This window comes from Geotrypetes seraphini, chromosome 8, assembly GCF_902459505.1.
Source record: "Geotrypetes seraphini chromosome 8, aGeoSer1.1, whole genome shotgun sequence".
Lineage (NCBI taxonomy): Eukaryota > Metazoa > Chordata > Amphibia > Gymnophiona > Dermophiidae > Geotrypetes > Geotrypetes seraphini.
Genome location: NC_047091.1, coordinates 113,758,843 through 113,776,233, shown reverse-complemented (window position 1 = coordinate 113,776,233; position 17,391 = coordinate 113,758,843). Strand labels below are relative to the sequence as shown.

The 17,391-nt window shown below is 42.7% G+C and overlaps 1 protein-coding gene across 3 annotated transcripts in view; it reads left to right on the top strand.

The window, feature by feature from the left end:
- The window catches only part of ATP8B3 (ATPase phospholipid transporting 8B3), a 136,766-nt gene that overhangs the window by 108,437 nt on the left and 10,938 nt on the right, over window positions 1–17,391 (top strand). For 2 of the 3 annotated variants that reach the window (XM_033956701.1, XM_033956700.1), the window contains exons 21-26: window positions 1,854–1,995; window positions 3,225–3,495; window positions 4,457–4,680; window positions 7,290–7,373; window positions 11,972–12,211; window positions 15,708–15,846. In XM_033956701.1, the coding sequence (XP_033812592.1) occupies window positions 1,854–1,995; window positions 3,225–3,495; window positions 4,457–4,680; window positions 7,290–7,373; window positions 11,972–12,211; window positions 15,708–15,846 (1,100 nt within the window). Of the gene's footprint in view, window positions 1–1,853; window positions 1,996–3,224; window positions 3,496–4,456; window positions 4,681–7,289; window positions 7,374–11,971; window positions 12,212–15,707; window positions 15,847–17,391 lie in introns of those variants that run through there. The other variant, XR_004540460.1, reaches the window with a different exon arrangement.

Genomic DNA, 17,391 nt, shown 5'->3' with positions numbered 1-17,391 from the left:
CGTGGGAATGGGGAAAATTTGTCCTCGTGTCATTCTCTAAATCTGGGCTTTTCCCAGATTTACCTTAATAGTAGTCTATTGATTTTCCAGAAATTTATTTGTACTCAAAATCACTTATTGGTGAGTGGCAGCATCTATATAGGTTTTAGATGGATAACACTGCTGAAAATTCTTACAGAGTATGAGTGTTCCACTTAACTCTATGGATAGTTGTTGGTAACTGATATCTGGCCACCATCAGTTATATGGATTAATTTAGGTCAGGAAAGAGGTTGTCTTAACCACTACAGCTGTCCTGGTAGCTGAATATCGTGGTCATCCCTCTTCGCATATATTCAGTGCTTCTCACTATCCAGATAAATGTAATATTATTTAAGTATTGCAACACAGCTTTTAAATAGTATACTACTAATAGTGTTTGAGAGAAAGGGGATGGGATTTGATATACCATATTTTTCACTCCATAAGACGTACCTGACCATAAGACGCACCCTAGATTTAGAGGAGGAAAACAAGAAAAAAAAAACCATTCTGAACCAAATTCTTCCAGCCAGGCTCTGTACCCAACCACATACTCCTTGTCAGGCTCTGCACCCTATCCCTCCTCCCTGCCAGGCTCTGTACCCTGTCCCCCATCTGGTGGTCTAGTGGTAGGCTGGGACAGGGCACAGGGTGGGCAGGGACAGGGCACAGGGCAGGCAGGCAGGCAGGCCTAGTGGCCTAGTGACAGGTAGGCTGGCCTAGTGGCCTAGTGGCAGGCAAGCAAGCCTAGTGGCCTAGTGACAGGCAGGCAGGCACCTATGTACCCCCCAGTACCTTAAATCATCCCCCATACCCCTATGTACCCCCAGTACTTTTTTAAATCATACCCCCGTACCTTTAAAAATCCCTCCCTCCCTCCATAGATGGCTGTCTTGGTATTTTAAACATCCATTCACCCCACTCCCAGTATCTTTTAAAATCACTCCCCAGACAGATTTTTTTGTATTTTAAACATCCCCCCACCCCTCAGTACCTTTTAAAATTCCTCCCTCGACAGCTGTCTTGCTATTTTAAACATCCCCCCCCCGGTACCTTTTAAAATCCCTCCCTCCCTAGACAGCTGTTTTGCTATATTAAACATCCCCCCACACCCCCGGTATCTTTTAAAATCCCTTACACGCTCGCTAGCTGTCTCCTCTTCTTATTTCCCAGCCAGCGGCACGAAGGTCAGAAGAGCATGGCGGTCAGAAGCAAAGTTTTCCATGCTCCCGCTTGGGCCCGCACTGTTTTCAGTTCTCAATCAGTTCTCACGAGTCTCACCGAGATTTCCACCCACTTTTGGGTAGAAAAAAGTGTGTCTTATGGAGCGAAAAATTTCCTTTCTGGAGTTACTGTCAGAGTAGTTTACATATTACATATAGATATTTAATTTGACCCCAGAGTCACAAGGAGCTGCAGTAGAAATTAAGCTACTGGTACTTTTCTGTTAAAATTTTTTTTTTGTCAATGAATTTTTTAAAATACATTTCACAAAGAAAATAAAGAATGGATCTATATAGTTAACATCTCAGAAATATCACATCTCTATAATTTCCATCAAGTCCCCATTACAAGAGGATAAACCTATATTATATTTAAATTATTTACTTTTCAGTTAAATTAATGATAGGCTGAGGGGTGGAGTAGCATAATTTTCTGTAAAATTATAGCAATAAGAATGTTACGCATGAGGTGGGTTCTCTAAGTTATATCCACTCTTAATTAAACATTTGTATCTGTGATCTCTTTAATGTTCTCTTCCCCATGACAATCTATCTCTATGGGCTCTGGGAACAGGTATTTATAATCCTGATGCCCTGTCTCCTCACTAGTGATATGTTAGATGCCTACTGGGAAAACAACAATAACCGTACTGGCAGCGTTGAAAATCTCCTGGCCAGCCTAGCCTTCAAAAAACACAGGGAGAGTCTGCACCGTGGGAGGATGGCACTGGTGATCACAGGAGAGTTTTTGGTAAGACTAGGGGGAATAGAGCTTTTTTAAAAATATGGTGGGTGGGGGGAGGTACTGTGATAGTAAGGCCTGGATTCTGTAAATGGCACCATTATCGGCAGCTGCCTTAAAAATGGCTGCCAATTGCGTGTCAATCACGCAATGGCACCCTTTACAGAATTGCAGCTATGTGGAAGATAGATTCTGGAAATATAGACCAGGGCTTTAAAGGCCTACATGTCTGACACCTATCTTCCACGAGAATCGCATACATGTAGGTGCTTTACGACACCTAACACCACTTCTGGTGTAAAGTGCCTACGTGGACAGGATATCGGTGGCTTTTAGGAAATGTTCTTAGGTGCCTCCATTTTTTTTTTTAAATTGTGGTTTAATTGGTTTTAAATCAGTACAACCAGTTAGTGCACTTATTAAGCCAATTAAAACCAATTAAGTAAGAAATCTGAGCACAGCCCACTGCTTCCTCTTGCCCTGTTCCTTTTCCCTTTACTACAAGTACATGTTCTTTGAAACCTATGAATTTGCTTTTAACTGCTAGATGGGAGACAATTTTCAGCTCAAAAAATTTACCCACATTGCTTCCCACATTGCCTGTATTCTTCCAGAGGATCCAAAAAAAGTCCAATGCCATTTAATGTTGCCTTGATTCATTTGCAAAGCAGTACCACACTACCTTAAATCATTCTAGATTTATACCCTGGATATATGCTGTCTGAAAAATCTCATTCTATGGTCTTCAGTCTCACTCTCTGGTATGGTGAATCTCACTCTTTGAGATGGTTCATCCTTGGCATCTCTGCATTAGTACGTCTTAAATTTATGGACACACGGTTATCAAAACTATAGACCTGGTGTAATGTGGTAGGGAAGCACATTACTTATAATATTCTTTAAGTTGTGTGTATAACTGGGAGTCTTGCTCCCTTATATTTACATGTTATGTCACTCGTGCACCTGTACACTTGGCTGCCACTTACACAAATAAGTGTACACATATCTGTGAACATGCTGGCATTCTGTACATTTACAAGTGCAAGTAATGCATAAATGTGAGCACCCAGTTATACAATTGCCCTTGTAGGCTTTGATGGGCAGACTGGATGGGTCACACTAGTCTTTATCTGCCATCATTTACTGTGTTACTAGGGGTCTCTTGATACTTCAGTTTGAGAGACATTGGGTCAGTGTAGCTGGAGACTTGGAATGATCACCTTTTTCATGTTCTATAGGGGAAAATCCTGGGACACAAGGACAAAAAGAAGAAGCTGTCCTTGAGGAGGCTGAGAGGAATATGCTGCAAAAATGAGGTTGAGAAGGAGGAGGATGTTGATGATCTGAGGGAGAAGGCGTTTGTGGACCTGGCCTGCCTGTGTCAGGCTGTGGTCTTCTGCAGGGTCACTCCAAAGCAGAAGGCCATGGTGGTGCAGCTTCTGAGAAGACATAAGAATGTTACCACATTGGCCATTGGAGATGGGGCGAATGATGTCAACATGATCAAAAGTGAGGGCGCAAGGGACAGCGACTAAGTCATTCCACACGGAGTTCTTCAAACTGTGCAGACTTGGGCTAATGTTATGGCTCTGTGCCACTGCTGGGTGTGGCTTCAGTTCCTGAGCTCAGTTTTCTCTTGTTTAGCCAGAGGTGCAGTTTCTGCTCTGTACTAGAGAATGACACAGGGACAAATTTGTCTCCGTTCCCATGAACATAACCCTCTGAAAATTGATCAGGGTCTACCACTCCTCCATCCCTATTCATGTTCATCTGTGCTAAGTGCACATTCTATTAAGTGCAGATTCTATAAAGGCAGATCTGTGTGAAACTGTCTTTATATAATACTAACTTAGTGTTCAATTTCATGCCAAAATTTGGGCGTGAGCACTTGCTCGTGCCCAACTATTGTCAGTTAAGTGCAGAAATTCAAGTATTCTATAACTGTGCACTTAGGAACACCAAGCCCCGCCCATGCCCCTCCCATGGTTACGCCTCCTTTGGAATTGTCTGCAAGATAAGTTTGGCGTGCAGTTTATAGAACAGAGGCATAGGGCAGGTTTGTGCATGACTACTAATGACTACCAATTAGTACTTGTTATCGCCAATTATTGGTTGTTATCATCTATTTAGCCAGTTAGTTTACCTGGTCGACCTACATAGAATCTGGTGGTTAGTGAACCTTAAAAGCTATGTTAAGCACCTAACATAACTTAATATATAGGCCCAGGAATAGTTTTGTTGGTTTCGGGCCCTGCATAGCAACAGAGCTGGTGACCATCCCCCATTTTATCGTCCAAGTACAATATCACAGCAATAAATAGTACCCAGAACTGGATTCTCCCCTCTCTCTTCATTTGATACATTGAAAGCCTTAAATTGCTTCATCTCTTCTTTTAAAGTGAACATATGTTGGATTTTAGAAAGGCAGCTACTGGTAATAATTATGTGCTGTGTTTTCTTTATCCTTTAGCGGCTCATGTTGGTGTTGGTATCAATGGTCAGGAGGGGACGCAAGCAGTCCAAACCAGTGATTATGCCCTGGCACAGTTTCGCTACCTGCAACAGCTCCTCCTTGTCCATGGTCGGTGGTCCTACTTTCGCTTCAGCAAATTCCTTAGTTATTTCTTCTATAAGACTGCTGCTAGTGTCGTGGGGCAAATATGGTTCGCCATTTTTAATGGATTTACAGCAATGGTAACCACTTTGTTTATCTGTTTATTTACCTGGAACAGAGAAAGGCAGGGATGGAGGGATGAAGGAGACAGGCAGACACTGGTTGTGGTTACTAGGATAATTCATTGCATCCAGCATCCACAAAACGGGGAGGTGGATGGAGAGGCAGGCACCAATTGTGGCTACTGCCTACCTTGAAGAATTTACTATGGCTGATATCCAGTGCTATTTAACTGGCTAAAAATGGCGCAGACAGGTTAAATAGTGCTTAACTGATTAAATGTGAATATTCAGCATGAAATAACCGGTTATCTCCTCTGAATATTCATGGTTAACAGCTAAAATTTAACTGGCTATATCGAGCAATTTTCAGCACTGAGGCCTGGATTCTCTAAATGGCGCTGGGTTTTTTGGCATAGGTAGATGCCCAAAATCAATTAAAATATGCAGTTGAAACAATGTTTTTAACTGAGTTTCAAGGCTCCTACTGGCACCTATTAAAATCAACACTGGAATCGTGCAACTATAGGTGCTTTAGGCCACCTACTGCTACTGTGGGTGTGGCTAATGCCAGAAGTGGCATTAGGTGGCCTAAAGCACCTAAGAAGGCACGATTCACATCATAGTTAGGTGCCATAAATGTAGGTTCCTACCTTTGCCAGAGGCACGATTCTGTACCCATCACTGCCGTGTGATTGACATGCGAACGGCGGCTGCTTTTAAGGTGGCTGCCAACAACGGCGCCAGCTACAGAATCCGGGCCTGAGTGGCTAAGTTTAGCAGCCAAGTCAGACCATGTAAATAGCAGTCCTATCATTGGCTGCTATAAATGTCATTTATTTATTTATTCCATTTTCTATACCATTCTCCCAGGGGAGCTCAGAATGGTTTACATGAATTTATTCAGAAATTCAAGCATTTTTCCCTGTCTGTCCTGGCATGCTCACAATCTATCTAATGTGCCTGGGGCAATAGGGGAATTAAGTGACTTGCCCAGGGTCACAAGGAGAAGTGTGGATTTGAACCCACAACCTCAGGGTGCTGAGGCTGTAGCTTTAACCACTGCACCACTTTCTCCCCCTAAACATATAATTATTGCAAAGATGGTGGAAATGAGAGCACCTATTTATTCAATACCATTCTCCCAGGGGAGGTCAGAAAACCTCTTGGCCCAACCAACCAACTTCCTAAATTCTGAGCGCTATTATGCCACTGTAGCTGAAAAGAGTGTTATCTTATTTCGTTAAGTGCCAATTTGCAGAAACAAAATTTTATGTTTTGACATTGTTTCAGATCCTTGATTGAACTATATCCACATCACTCTCTTCATGGCTGGGCTAAGAACTGTTCAGCACCCTCTCATATTGCATGGACATCCAAATATGGATTATATAAAATTTAGACTATGGATGTCTAACACTACAGTATGTCCATATGCCAAGGGGATGTGGTCTGAGCGCATTTTGATCAGGACTATGGATGGGCCAAAAGATAGACATTTAGTTCCTAATTGCAAAAGGGAAAAGAATATCCATGTTCAAAAAGCTAGGCGTCCATATTTAGACCTTGGCATGATTAGGTTACAGAAAGGTACTCTGACTAAGCAGTTCACCAATGAATGAAGTTAAAGGGATTCACAGTAGGTATTTTTCTGTCCCTGGAGTGCTCACAATTAAAAGGAAAAAAAAAATTAAATAAAGAAACCCAAATTACAAAAAGCTGCAGTAGGACTTCAACCTCTAGATCTCTGTTCTGGCTCACATTAGTCTACTCCTCCACTTTATAATATGGACATTTCTATGCTGCTACATAGACCTCTAGGTTTCTCATTTTGATCTGTTCATAATGTGGACATACAACTACAAGACAGGAAGCAGCAAACTGCACAAAATCATGGAGAACCACAAAAAAGAGCAGAGAAGACCAGACCTTCAAGCTTGAAAAGTCACTTTAATGCAGTTGTGTAGCAATGGTAGGTAGTGCCCGGGGTGGGGGTGATGGCACTCCCGCAGACTCCTCTCCATCCCCCTCCTTCTGCACCCCTCCCTGCTCCTTCCCTGCCCCCACACCACACTTGCACCCTTCCTTATCCCCTGTATCTCTTTAAATCTTCACCAGTGTGAGCAGCTTTTCCGGCCTACTGCTTGTGTCAGCATTCTTTCTGATGTCACTTCCTGGTCCCATGGAGAGATTAGGAAGTGATTTCAGAGGGGAACCAGGCTGGCAAAGATTGGGGAGGGGGGAGGGAGGGCGGGAGCTGCAGGCACCCGGGACGGTCTGCTCCCTGCCCCCTTACTACGCCACTGCTTTAATGGTAATCATAATGAATCTTTATGAGTTAGATTTGCATGCAATTGAGGCAGTGTATGCAAATCTATCTCATACATATTCATTGTGGATATCCTGAAAACCTGATGGGATTAGGTATCCCCCTGAGACTGGGTTGGGAATGACCCATTATAGAGTAACCAATTAACTGAGATATGAGATTTCAAGGGCAACAGTCCACTTTGTCAGAGGCACTGCAGAAGGAATCAAATTGGGCAGGCCAGATGAGCTTTTAGAGCCTTCTCTGTAATCCTATTCTGTTTCTGTAGGGCTTTTTGACACTCTCTTCATCTTTTCTTTAGTCCCTCTTTGACTCCTGGTTCATTGCGTTCTATGCAGTGTTCTACACGTCTTTACCTGTAGTTACCATGGGACTGCTGGAACAGGTAACCACTTTTAAATACCTATGACGTTTTAACATTTGGTGTCCCACAGTTATACCGAGTGCTTTTGGAGTATGCTTTGAGTGAGGCAGGTGTATGTAGGGTTACCAGATGTCCAAGAAAATCTGGACATGTCCTTTTTTTAAAAGATTGTCTGGGTGCCCAGATGGACTTTCCAAAACCAGGTACTTTGTCCTTGTTTTAGAAAGCCCCGACCTCTGGCTACATCTGGAGGGCTTCTGAGCTTGCGCAGATGATGTCACATGCAACCGCGCATGCTTGAAAGCCCTCCAGACGCGGCCCGGAGGTCAGAGAAGAAAGCTGTTTGATTTATTTGAGAAAGGGAAGTATGAACAGGAATTAAAATAGTGATGTCATCAGCATAACTAAATAATTTAATTTTGAACTGGGATAATCTATTGTCTAAAGAGGCCAAATAAATATTAAAAAGCAATGGAGACAGAAGAGACCCTTGGGTTACTCCACAGGGGTTACTCCAACTCTGATTCTGGTTTACACATAGGGAAGAAGAGAGTTGCTGGATGCATGGAGGGGAGGCACAGAGAGAAGACAGTAAACAATGAAATATAAGTGAATGGAATTGGAAATGCAGGCTTTATGACTGCACCTCCTTAAAAACAGATGTTCTTTTGTTTTGACAGCGATGATTGCTGTTTGGGTGCTGGGAGTCTGGTTGACGTGAATGCTCCCACCTGCCAAATAACTCTGAAGTCTTAAAAAAAGAACAAATACCCAGAAAAGAAAAGCGTCACAGAGCCAGCACAAGCCTGCCTACTCTTGCCTGCACAAGAACTCCATAACTTACTACCTTTAATAAGTCTTAATTCCCAGCAGGAGTGAAGAATCCTCATGGACCCTACACTAACTCCCAACAGAAGTAAAAGATCCTAATGGATTCTCTACTTATTCCCACCAGAAGTGATGGATCTTCACAGATCCTATACTTATTATCACCAGAAGTGAAGGATCCTCATGGATCCTGTACTTATTCCCACCAAAAGTAAAGGATTCTAATGAATCTTCTACTTATTCTCACAGATCCTCTCCTTATCACCAGAAGTGAAGGATCCTCTACTTATTCCTACCAAAAGTAAAGGATTCTAATGAATATTCTACTTATTCCCCATCAGAAGTGAAGGAGCCTAATGAATCTTCTACTTATTCCCACCAGAAGTAAAGGATCCTAATGGATCATCTACTCTTTCCCACCAGAAGTGATAGATCCTTATGAATCCTGCACTCAGTCCCACATGAAGTGATGGATCCCTGTGATGCACCTCTTTTTACCACCACAACTGATGGATCCCCATGGATCCTGCACTTATTCCTCTCCTGAAGGGTTGGATTTCTGTGGATCCTTCCTTGTTTCCAACCTGGAAGTCAAGATTAACACAGATCCAGAACTTGTTTACACAGGAAGTAATGGATCCTCTACTTATTCCGACCTGAAGTGATGGATCCCCATCGATCAACCTCTTTTCACACCTAAAGTGATGATCTCCATGGATCTAGCACTTATTCCCCTCAAGAAAGGTTGCATATGTATGGATCCTTCCTTCATTTCCTCTTGGATGGCAAGATTCCTATATATTCTGCACTTGTTCACACAGGAAGTAGTGAAGGAATAGCCTAGTGGTTAGTGTAGTGGCCTAAGAACCTAGAGCAGAGGTTCCCAACCCTGTCTTGGAGGATCACCAGGCCAGTCAGGTTTTCAGGATAGCCCTAATGAATATGCATGGAGCAGATTTGCATGCCTGGCACCTCCATTATATGCAGAGCTCTCTCATGCATATTCATTAGGGCTATCCTGAAAACCTGACTGGTCTGGTGGTCCTCCAGGACAGAGTTGGGAACCACTTACCAGCTCCTTGTGTTTCTAGGCAAGCCACTTAACACTCCATTGCCCTAGGTACCTGGATATGTATAATATATAAACCACTTTGATTGTAGCCACAGAAAGGAAGTATACCAAATCTTATTCCCTTTCCTTTCCCGAAGATCCATCACTTCTGGTGGGAATAAGTAGAGGATTCATTAAGATCCTTCACTTCTGGTAACAAAAAGTAAAGGATCTGTTAATCAGAGCTTTTTAAAATGATTATCTATTTATTTATTTCAATGATGCTGCAGTTGTTACCTCTTGGGTAGGATCTAGCTCAGCAGCACTAATTTTTTTTTTTTAAATCAACTGTAGGGACGTTTGGGTGACAGCAGCAGTCATGCAGACTTTCCCTCTCATTTTGTGTCAGGTCCCACCCCTTATAACATGACATTGGGGGGTGGGGGTGGGACACGGCTGAGAATGAAAGAGGAAGTCAGAATGAGGGTTTGCGGCACCCTAAGGGAAAATGCAGCCTCATAACAAAAGAACAACTTTTTGTTACGGAGGAGCAGTCGAGATAACTATATTTCGATGCACTAGGTAGTTCCCTTTCTCTGGAGGGCTTACCCTCTAATTTCTGTACCTTAGGCAATGGAGAGTTAGGTGACTTGCCCAAGAGCAGAAGGAACAGCAGTGGGATTTAAACTGGACACCCCTGGACATTAAGCTTGTGCTCTAACCAGTAGGCTACTCCTCCACTGTTTGGTATTTAATATACAGTAATTACATATGAGGCAAGTATACTAAAAACGTTAATTTAAAATAACATCTTTCCTTCATCAGCAACTAATATAGATGACATAACATTGGCGAACATTCTCTCATCTCATATTCCTTGTGCAGTAGACTCTCTGTTAACTGGAATTCAAGCAACCAGAACTCTCAAGCAACCAGCAAAATCTAAGAAATACTGTAATACTTTAAATAAAAATGAAAATAAAATCAATTTCTAGCAAAACTTTAAGGGCTCCTTTTACTAAGGTGTGCTAGGGCTTTAACGCGCAGAATAGCACGCTCTACCTTGCCACGTGCACTAGACCTTAATACCAGCATTGAGCTGGCGTTAGTTCTAGAAGCATAGCGCACGGTAATTTCCTGCGTGTGCTAAAAACGTTAGTACACCTTAGTAAAAGGAGCCCTAAGTGTAAACTTGGCCTGCCACACCTGAGTCCGGTAGTTTGTCTGAAACAGTTTATATAGGGTTAACAGATTTTTGACACATGGCCCGACCCGTTCTGCCTCTAGCCATGCCTTGTTCTGCCACCAGCCCCACCCCCTGCAAAGCCTCGTCTTTGTTTTCCAGCTTCTGGGCTGCATCTGGAGGGTCTCCGAGAATGCATAGATGCATGTAACATCATCTGCACATGCTCAGAGGCCCTCCAGATGCGGCCAGGAGGTTGGGGCTTTCTAAAACCCGGACAAACTACTGGGTTTTAGAAAGTCCGTCAAGGCACCCAGACAGTCCTCTAAAAAGAGGACATGTCTGGGTTTTCCTGGACATCTGGTAACCCTAAGTTTATGGTATGGCATAGTATGGGATATAGTACCCAGTTTTCCCCAAAATAAGACCTATCCTGAAAATAAGCCCTAGCATGATTTTTAAAGATGCTTCTAATATAAGCCCTACCCCCAAAATAAGCCCTAGTTAATATCGACCCCCGACACTCCCTGACTCTATCTCTGACACTAGTGCTGCCTGATTTGCTGAAAAAATTGGACTCATCGATTCAGCAACCCTCGCCCTTGCCCCTGCCGCTGCTTTAGGAGACCTTGGAGTGGAGGTATGTCAGTCTCACAGTGGGAGGGATGGTGGGGTTCTGCTGCACTGGGGGATGGGAGGGAGGGATAGAAAGATACTGCACAAAAGGGGATGGATGAGGGGAGGAAAGATGCTGCACATGGGGGGGGGGGATAAAGAAAGAGGAAGAAATGGGGTGGAGGAGAGGTAAGGAGAGATGATTGTTGTACATGAAAAAAATAAGACATCCCCCGAAAATAAGCCCTAATGTGTTTTTTGTACCCAAAATTAATATAAGACACTGTCTTATTTTCGGGGATACACAGTATTAGTTAGGACTATTTTAATAGTAATTCTCAAGAAACCAGAAACTACATTTATCCTGCATCACTGTGAGTCTACTTGTATTTTGCAAAATCTGCAATTTTTCATCAGTAACATATGTATAATAATAATTTGCAGTAATCCAAAAACATAAACTGGGCCTATAAAACTAACAAAAGAGCTTTTCTCATTAAAAAATGTTTGTTATTGATAATTTTTTTAGCACTAAGCACCCAAATTAGACTTCTAAATCTAGGTAAATATATGGTAGGCCTAAATTTAGGAGACTTTTCCTCAGAAACCTTAGGATCTTATGTTTGACTGAAAAGAAGAGACAAATTTAGGCACTTAAATTTTGAATCTTAGCTTTTTTTTTTTTTTTTTTTTTTTAATGGGGACATTAATATATGTGCATTCTCCCCCCCTCCCCCCTCCACCTCTTACCCACACCCAACCTCTCCACACTTCCAGAAATACAGATTTCTTTTTTAGTGATGTTTGGGCAGGGTATATCATGAAATAATAGGAAATGTGGATCACTTGCAATTGCTTACTGTGTTTGGACATGATAATATGTAACGTCTTGTATGGACCTTATTAACATTGTCAGCCTCTTTCTCTAAATTTGTTTGGTAGGATGTGAGCGCAAAGGTTAGTTTGCAGTCTCCTGAGCTCTACAAGTTGGGCCAGACTGGCTCCCTCTTCACTTACCGGACCTTCTTTCTGTCATTCTTTAATGGAGTAACCACCTCCTTCGTAGCCTTCTTCATAACATTTGGGGCCTTCTTCGACACAGCTACATTGAACTACCCTTGTGATTATCACTCACTTACAGTGATTGTGCCTTTAGCAATAGTGCTGGCTGTTACCGTGCAGGTGAGATGAGGTCCCATGAATTTTGTGTGCCTGAACTGAAATGCTTGAGATAGTAACATGGTAATACAGTAAAGCCTTGGTTTGCGAGCATTATTTGTTCTGGAAACATGCTTGTAATCCATAACAAAGCAAATTTCCCCATAAGAAATGATGGAAACTCAGACGATTCGTTCCATAACCCAAAAACTTTACTACAAAATAGTGTACTGTATAAAAACCATCCTATTCAAGACATCCTTGAAGACAAACTAACACCGCAAGACTCATCCCAATTCTCTGTAGCAAATCAATCTACTCTTCAATTCCTCTGGAAATGGCCAGATAACTTCTTTTGTAATCCGCCATGAACCGCAAGGTATTGGCGGAATAGAAATCACTAATGTAATGTAATGTAATAAAGTAAAAATATATGCAGTAAAAGTTTCAAGTTTATTAAAATTTTATATACCGCCTATAAGAAATTTCTAGGCGGTTTACAGTGTTTATATATATATATATATATATATATAAAAAAGGAAGACGAATGCCTCTAAGACTTACTTGAGGACTTGGGCAACCAATGGCCTTTGTTATGTGCGGGACGTGGTGACAGCACAGGGCCTTCCGGTTTCCTTCCCTGCTCTCCAGGCTCGGGGTGTTGTACAGGCTCGGGATTGGCTTTCCTATGGTCAAGTCAGTCACTATCTGCACTCCCTGGATCGCTCTACTTTGCATGAAGATACGGCAAACATGGTTTGGGAGACTTTGACCCTGTCCCGTTCGACCAGTATGAGTATCTCCTTTCATCAGATCAGCTTGGGCAGTTTTTCGGCACCTTGGAATTATGATGCAGTGGCTGTTGTTTGGAATCTAGACCTTGCCTCTACAGAGCAGATCACTGGTGAGGATTTGCGTATCCTCATGCGACATCTTCCGAGACTGACTCGCTCGGTGGTGTTGCAGGAACAGCACTATAAATTCTTGTTGAGACTTTACATTTCCCCATATAAGGCCTTGGTGGCCGGTATTGCTACTCATGCTGAATGCCCTAAATGCCGTTCTGCCCCTGCGGGTTTGTTTCATATGTTTTGGTCCTGTGACAGAATACAAACCTTCTGGTCTTTTGTTGGGCTTCATCTACAGACGATCTTAAAGACAAGACTTCCCCTTGGAGCGAAGGTTTTTCTTTTTTATCACTTTACTTCTTTGGGACTTTCTAGGGGTAATTCCGTGTTGCTGCAGAAGGCCTTTTTGTTATCTCGTAAATGTATCCTCTTGTTATGGAGGCAGGCTGAGGTGCCTACCCTCACAATGTGGAAAAATGAACTGTTTACTTTGCTGAAGTATGAATATTTGGATACTAAGAAAAGTGGCCCTGGTCAATGGAGGAAATTCCGAGCGATTTGGGCTCCGGTCTGGGACAATTTGTCTCCGGGTGCCCGAAGTGCTCTTCTGAATTTCTGACACTGGAGTGCTTGGGGGGGTGAGGGGTGGGGGTGGGGGTGGGGGGGTTTGGAGGGTGGGTTGTTCTTGGCTTTTGATGAGTATCTTTTGTCTCCGTGCAGAAACAATGCGGTAGACCCTTTTTGTCTTGGGTTTTGCTTTGTTTCTGGTTCTTTGTATTCAGATTGTGGTTTACTTCTTTGTATTCTTCTTTTCTTAATAAAAGAAAAATTAAAAAAAAAAAAAAAAAGGAAGACGAACAGTAGGGTTTACAGGATGAATAGCGAACCAATCTTTGATAGTGACAAATAGAATTGATTACAAGAGATTAAGGGGGAGAAATACAATTCTGAATAGGAAAGGAAGACAGTTTCAGTCAATACAATGGGGAAGGGAATTTTACATCTGTTTTGGAGAGAAGATATAGGGCTCCTTTTACAAAGGTGCGTTAGGGCCTTAACGCGCAAAATAGCGTGCGCTATCATGCCGCACGTGCTAGCCGCTACCGCCTCCTCTTGAGCAGGTGGTTGTTTTTCGGGTAGCGCGCTAATCTGATGCGTGCGCTAAAAACACTAGCGCACCTTTGTAAAAGGAGCCCATAGTGCAATTTATATATCGAACACGCCCTTCAATAAAAAAGTCTTCAGATTCGATTTGAATCTGTCCAAGGAAGATTCTTCTTGGAGATATGAAGGCATGGAGTTCCATAATTGGGAGGCTGTGACTGAAAATATTGACGAGAGTGTCGTATCATAAATTATTTGCTGTGGTGAAGGTATTGCTAAGAGATTTTGGTTTTGCAATCATAGTGTTCTTGATGGTGTGTAAGGGATGAGTAATCTGTTACTTTTGCCCTGGATGGGTAGCATGGAATGTTGCTTTGCCTTGGGTTTTGTCCAGGTACTAGGGACCTGGATTGGCCACCGTGAGAATCATGGCTAGTGTGAGGGAGATGAGAGGAGAGGATGCGGGTTCTTCTTCAAAGGGTCATTGTTGCAGTACAGTTACAGTACTATAGAACAGTCACTACACTCGGATTAAGTGCAATCCCGCAGCGTCAGAGAGAGAAGAGCCATCGGCTCAGTTGTGATGAAGTGACGCGTGTATACTGTCGTACTCATATTGCAAGACCTCACTCGTTTATCAAGTTAAATTTAATAAAATGTTTTGCTCTTCTTGCAAAACACTCGCACACCAAGTTACTCGCAATCCAAGGTTTTACTGTATAGGAGTCAATATTTAGCCAGTATAGTCACAGTGTTAATTGAATTCCAGTACTAATGCTTAAATTAAAATGTATGTAGTAGTGCTGAAAAGGTGTATAGTGCAGTGACTGCACTAGCACTATTAATTCAGTTTAGGCTTGTTATTTGGGGCATCCAACATCAGTAGTATAGTAAGGGAGGACAGAGTTCCCTGGGTGCTGATTTGACGGAGACACTGGCATCTCTTCTCCCCCCACCTTGACATGAGGGGAATCTCTTAAATGCATTCTCTCTCTCCCAGTACCTCTTCTAGTTGTCACCAGCAGTGAGCAGAGTCTCCTTCAGCTCACACGGCGCGAGCAGCAGGCCCGAGAAGTTGCTCATGCTAGTGAAGATTTTAAAAGGTACGGGTGGTTGGGGGAGGGGAGGAAGGGAGGGCACGAGCATGGCATGGGGGATCAGAGAGGTGCCAGCACCTCCCACCAAGACAGCACCTGGGGTGGCCTGCCCCACCCCCATTACTGATGAACTATGTATACAGATTATTTGCTGTCCCTTTGTATCTGATTCATTTCTTTGACTGGGTGACCAGAGAATAAGATCAAGGGCATATGCTAGATGTGGTCTGCGTGGATTGTAGCGACGTCTTTGATAGTATCCCATCCTGAGAACCCTGGGGTGGTTCCTAAGGTTCTGAACTAGATTGATTGACAGAAGAAAGAGAATGGCGGTAAAAGGGAGGAGATTGGGAGTTTTTAGATGTGTTGAAGAAAATATGCTAAGAGTGAGAACAAGGTTTAGATATATAACATCTGCAACTGGTAAATGAAATGTGTGTAATAATATGACTTCTGATTCATTCCCTACAGATCATTCTCGAGATCTCTTACTGGACAGTCTGGTCTGGCCTGGCTATCATCATCAGTCTTGTGATGTATTTCCTCGTGGCCTTTTCCTTTCAATTTTCCTGGTTATTCATAAATAATCCTCTACTCTTTCGCTTTCCAGGTAACAATGAAAACATTTTGGCCCCGATTCTATAAAGTCTGCCTATAGTTAGATGCTGATATCAGCACCTAATTTAATTAAGGAACAGGCTTAATCAGTGCCGATATTAGTACTCAACACCACACAATTGGCTTTAACTGAACTTAATTGAAAGTTAGGCGCCTTACTCGAAAATCTTGGTTCTATAAAATGTAGGCGCCCAAAGTGCCTTCACTAGCTGCTACTATTTGGGTTTTTTGCTGGGTACTTGTGACTTGGATTGGCCTCCGTGAAGATGGATACTGGGCTAGATGGACCATTGGTCTGATCCAGTAAGGATATTCTTATGTTCACTAAAAGTAGGCGAGGTTAGGAGCGGCTCATGGGCATGTTTTCAAGTTAGGGTCCTCTTTGTGAATCAGGTTCTGATATTAGGCTCTGATATTGGCGCCTAACTTTAGGCATAGAAAACTGGCATAAATGGGGACACCTAAATGTCAGGATGCTATGCATCACCTAAGCACAAAGTGATACTATAATGGGCACCTACGTTTTATAGAATCAGTGCCGATATCAGTGCCTAATATTAGGTGGACTTTATAGAATCAAGGCCTTTCTAACCATGATCTGTAAGTTTTAAAATTCAAATCCTGTGAGACATCATTTTGGGCTGCTCCTCATTACTGATTCAGGTTCCTCTTGTCTGGGGGGGGGACCTTTAATGAAATACTGGAAGGGGGGGCACTCTAGTACATCTGGCCCCAAAACTGGTTTCTTGAAGGTGTCAATATTGAGAACGATCAACCCATAGAGACCGCCCTGCTAAAATAGTCATTTCAGCTGCCCTAACTTTATATTTTGTTGAGTCTGAAGCTTTGAAATAATCCAGCTTTGCTTCTCTTCTATTTTTGTGGAGTTTGTAGCCCTGTCTGGGGTCCTCCTGACCCATAGGAGACTCTAGATTAAGGTCTGAATTTCAGCACTTATCGAGTTGTGCCAACTCTGCTCCCACCCGCTGGACTGCTCACACACTAGCCGGTTTCATGTTTTGTGGTTAGAAAGGGTATTCAGTGGCATTATCTGGGTAAATGCCACTAAAGATTCCTTCAGGGATCTGCTTAAATGGCTTTGATTTTCAAGCCCAATGCATTTCTTCAACCATGTTTAGCAAGGAAGAAGTGGTGTAGTGGTTAGAGCAACAGCCTCAGCACCCTGAGGTTGTGGGTTCAAATCCCACACTGCTCCTTGTGAACCTGGGCAAGTCATTCAATTCTCAGTTGCCTGAAGTACGTTAGATAGATTGTGAGCCCAACAGAACAGTTAGGGAAAATGCTTGAGTACCTGATTGTAAACCGCTTAGATAACTTTGGCAGGTGGTATATACAGTAATTACCTTAAAAACTATACAGAAAGTACTGCTCAGTCTCATGTACATTGTGCCTGAATTCAAATCACACTTTCCTTACTGACCTGTCTAGTGAATGGACTGATACCATCCAGTTAGGGAGAATTTCAGCTATTAGTTTAACACTTAAAACACAAGAAAGAAATGCCATGATTAGAGCA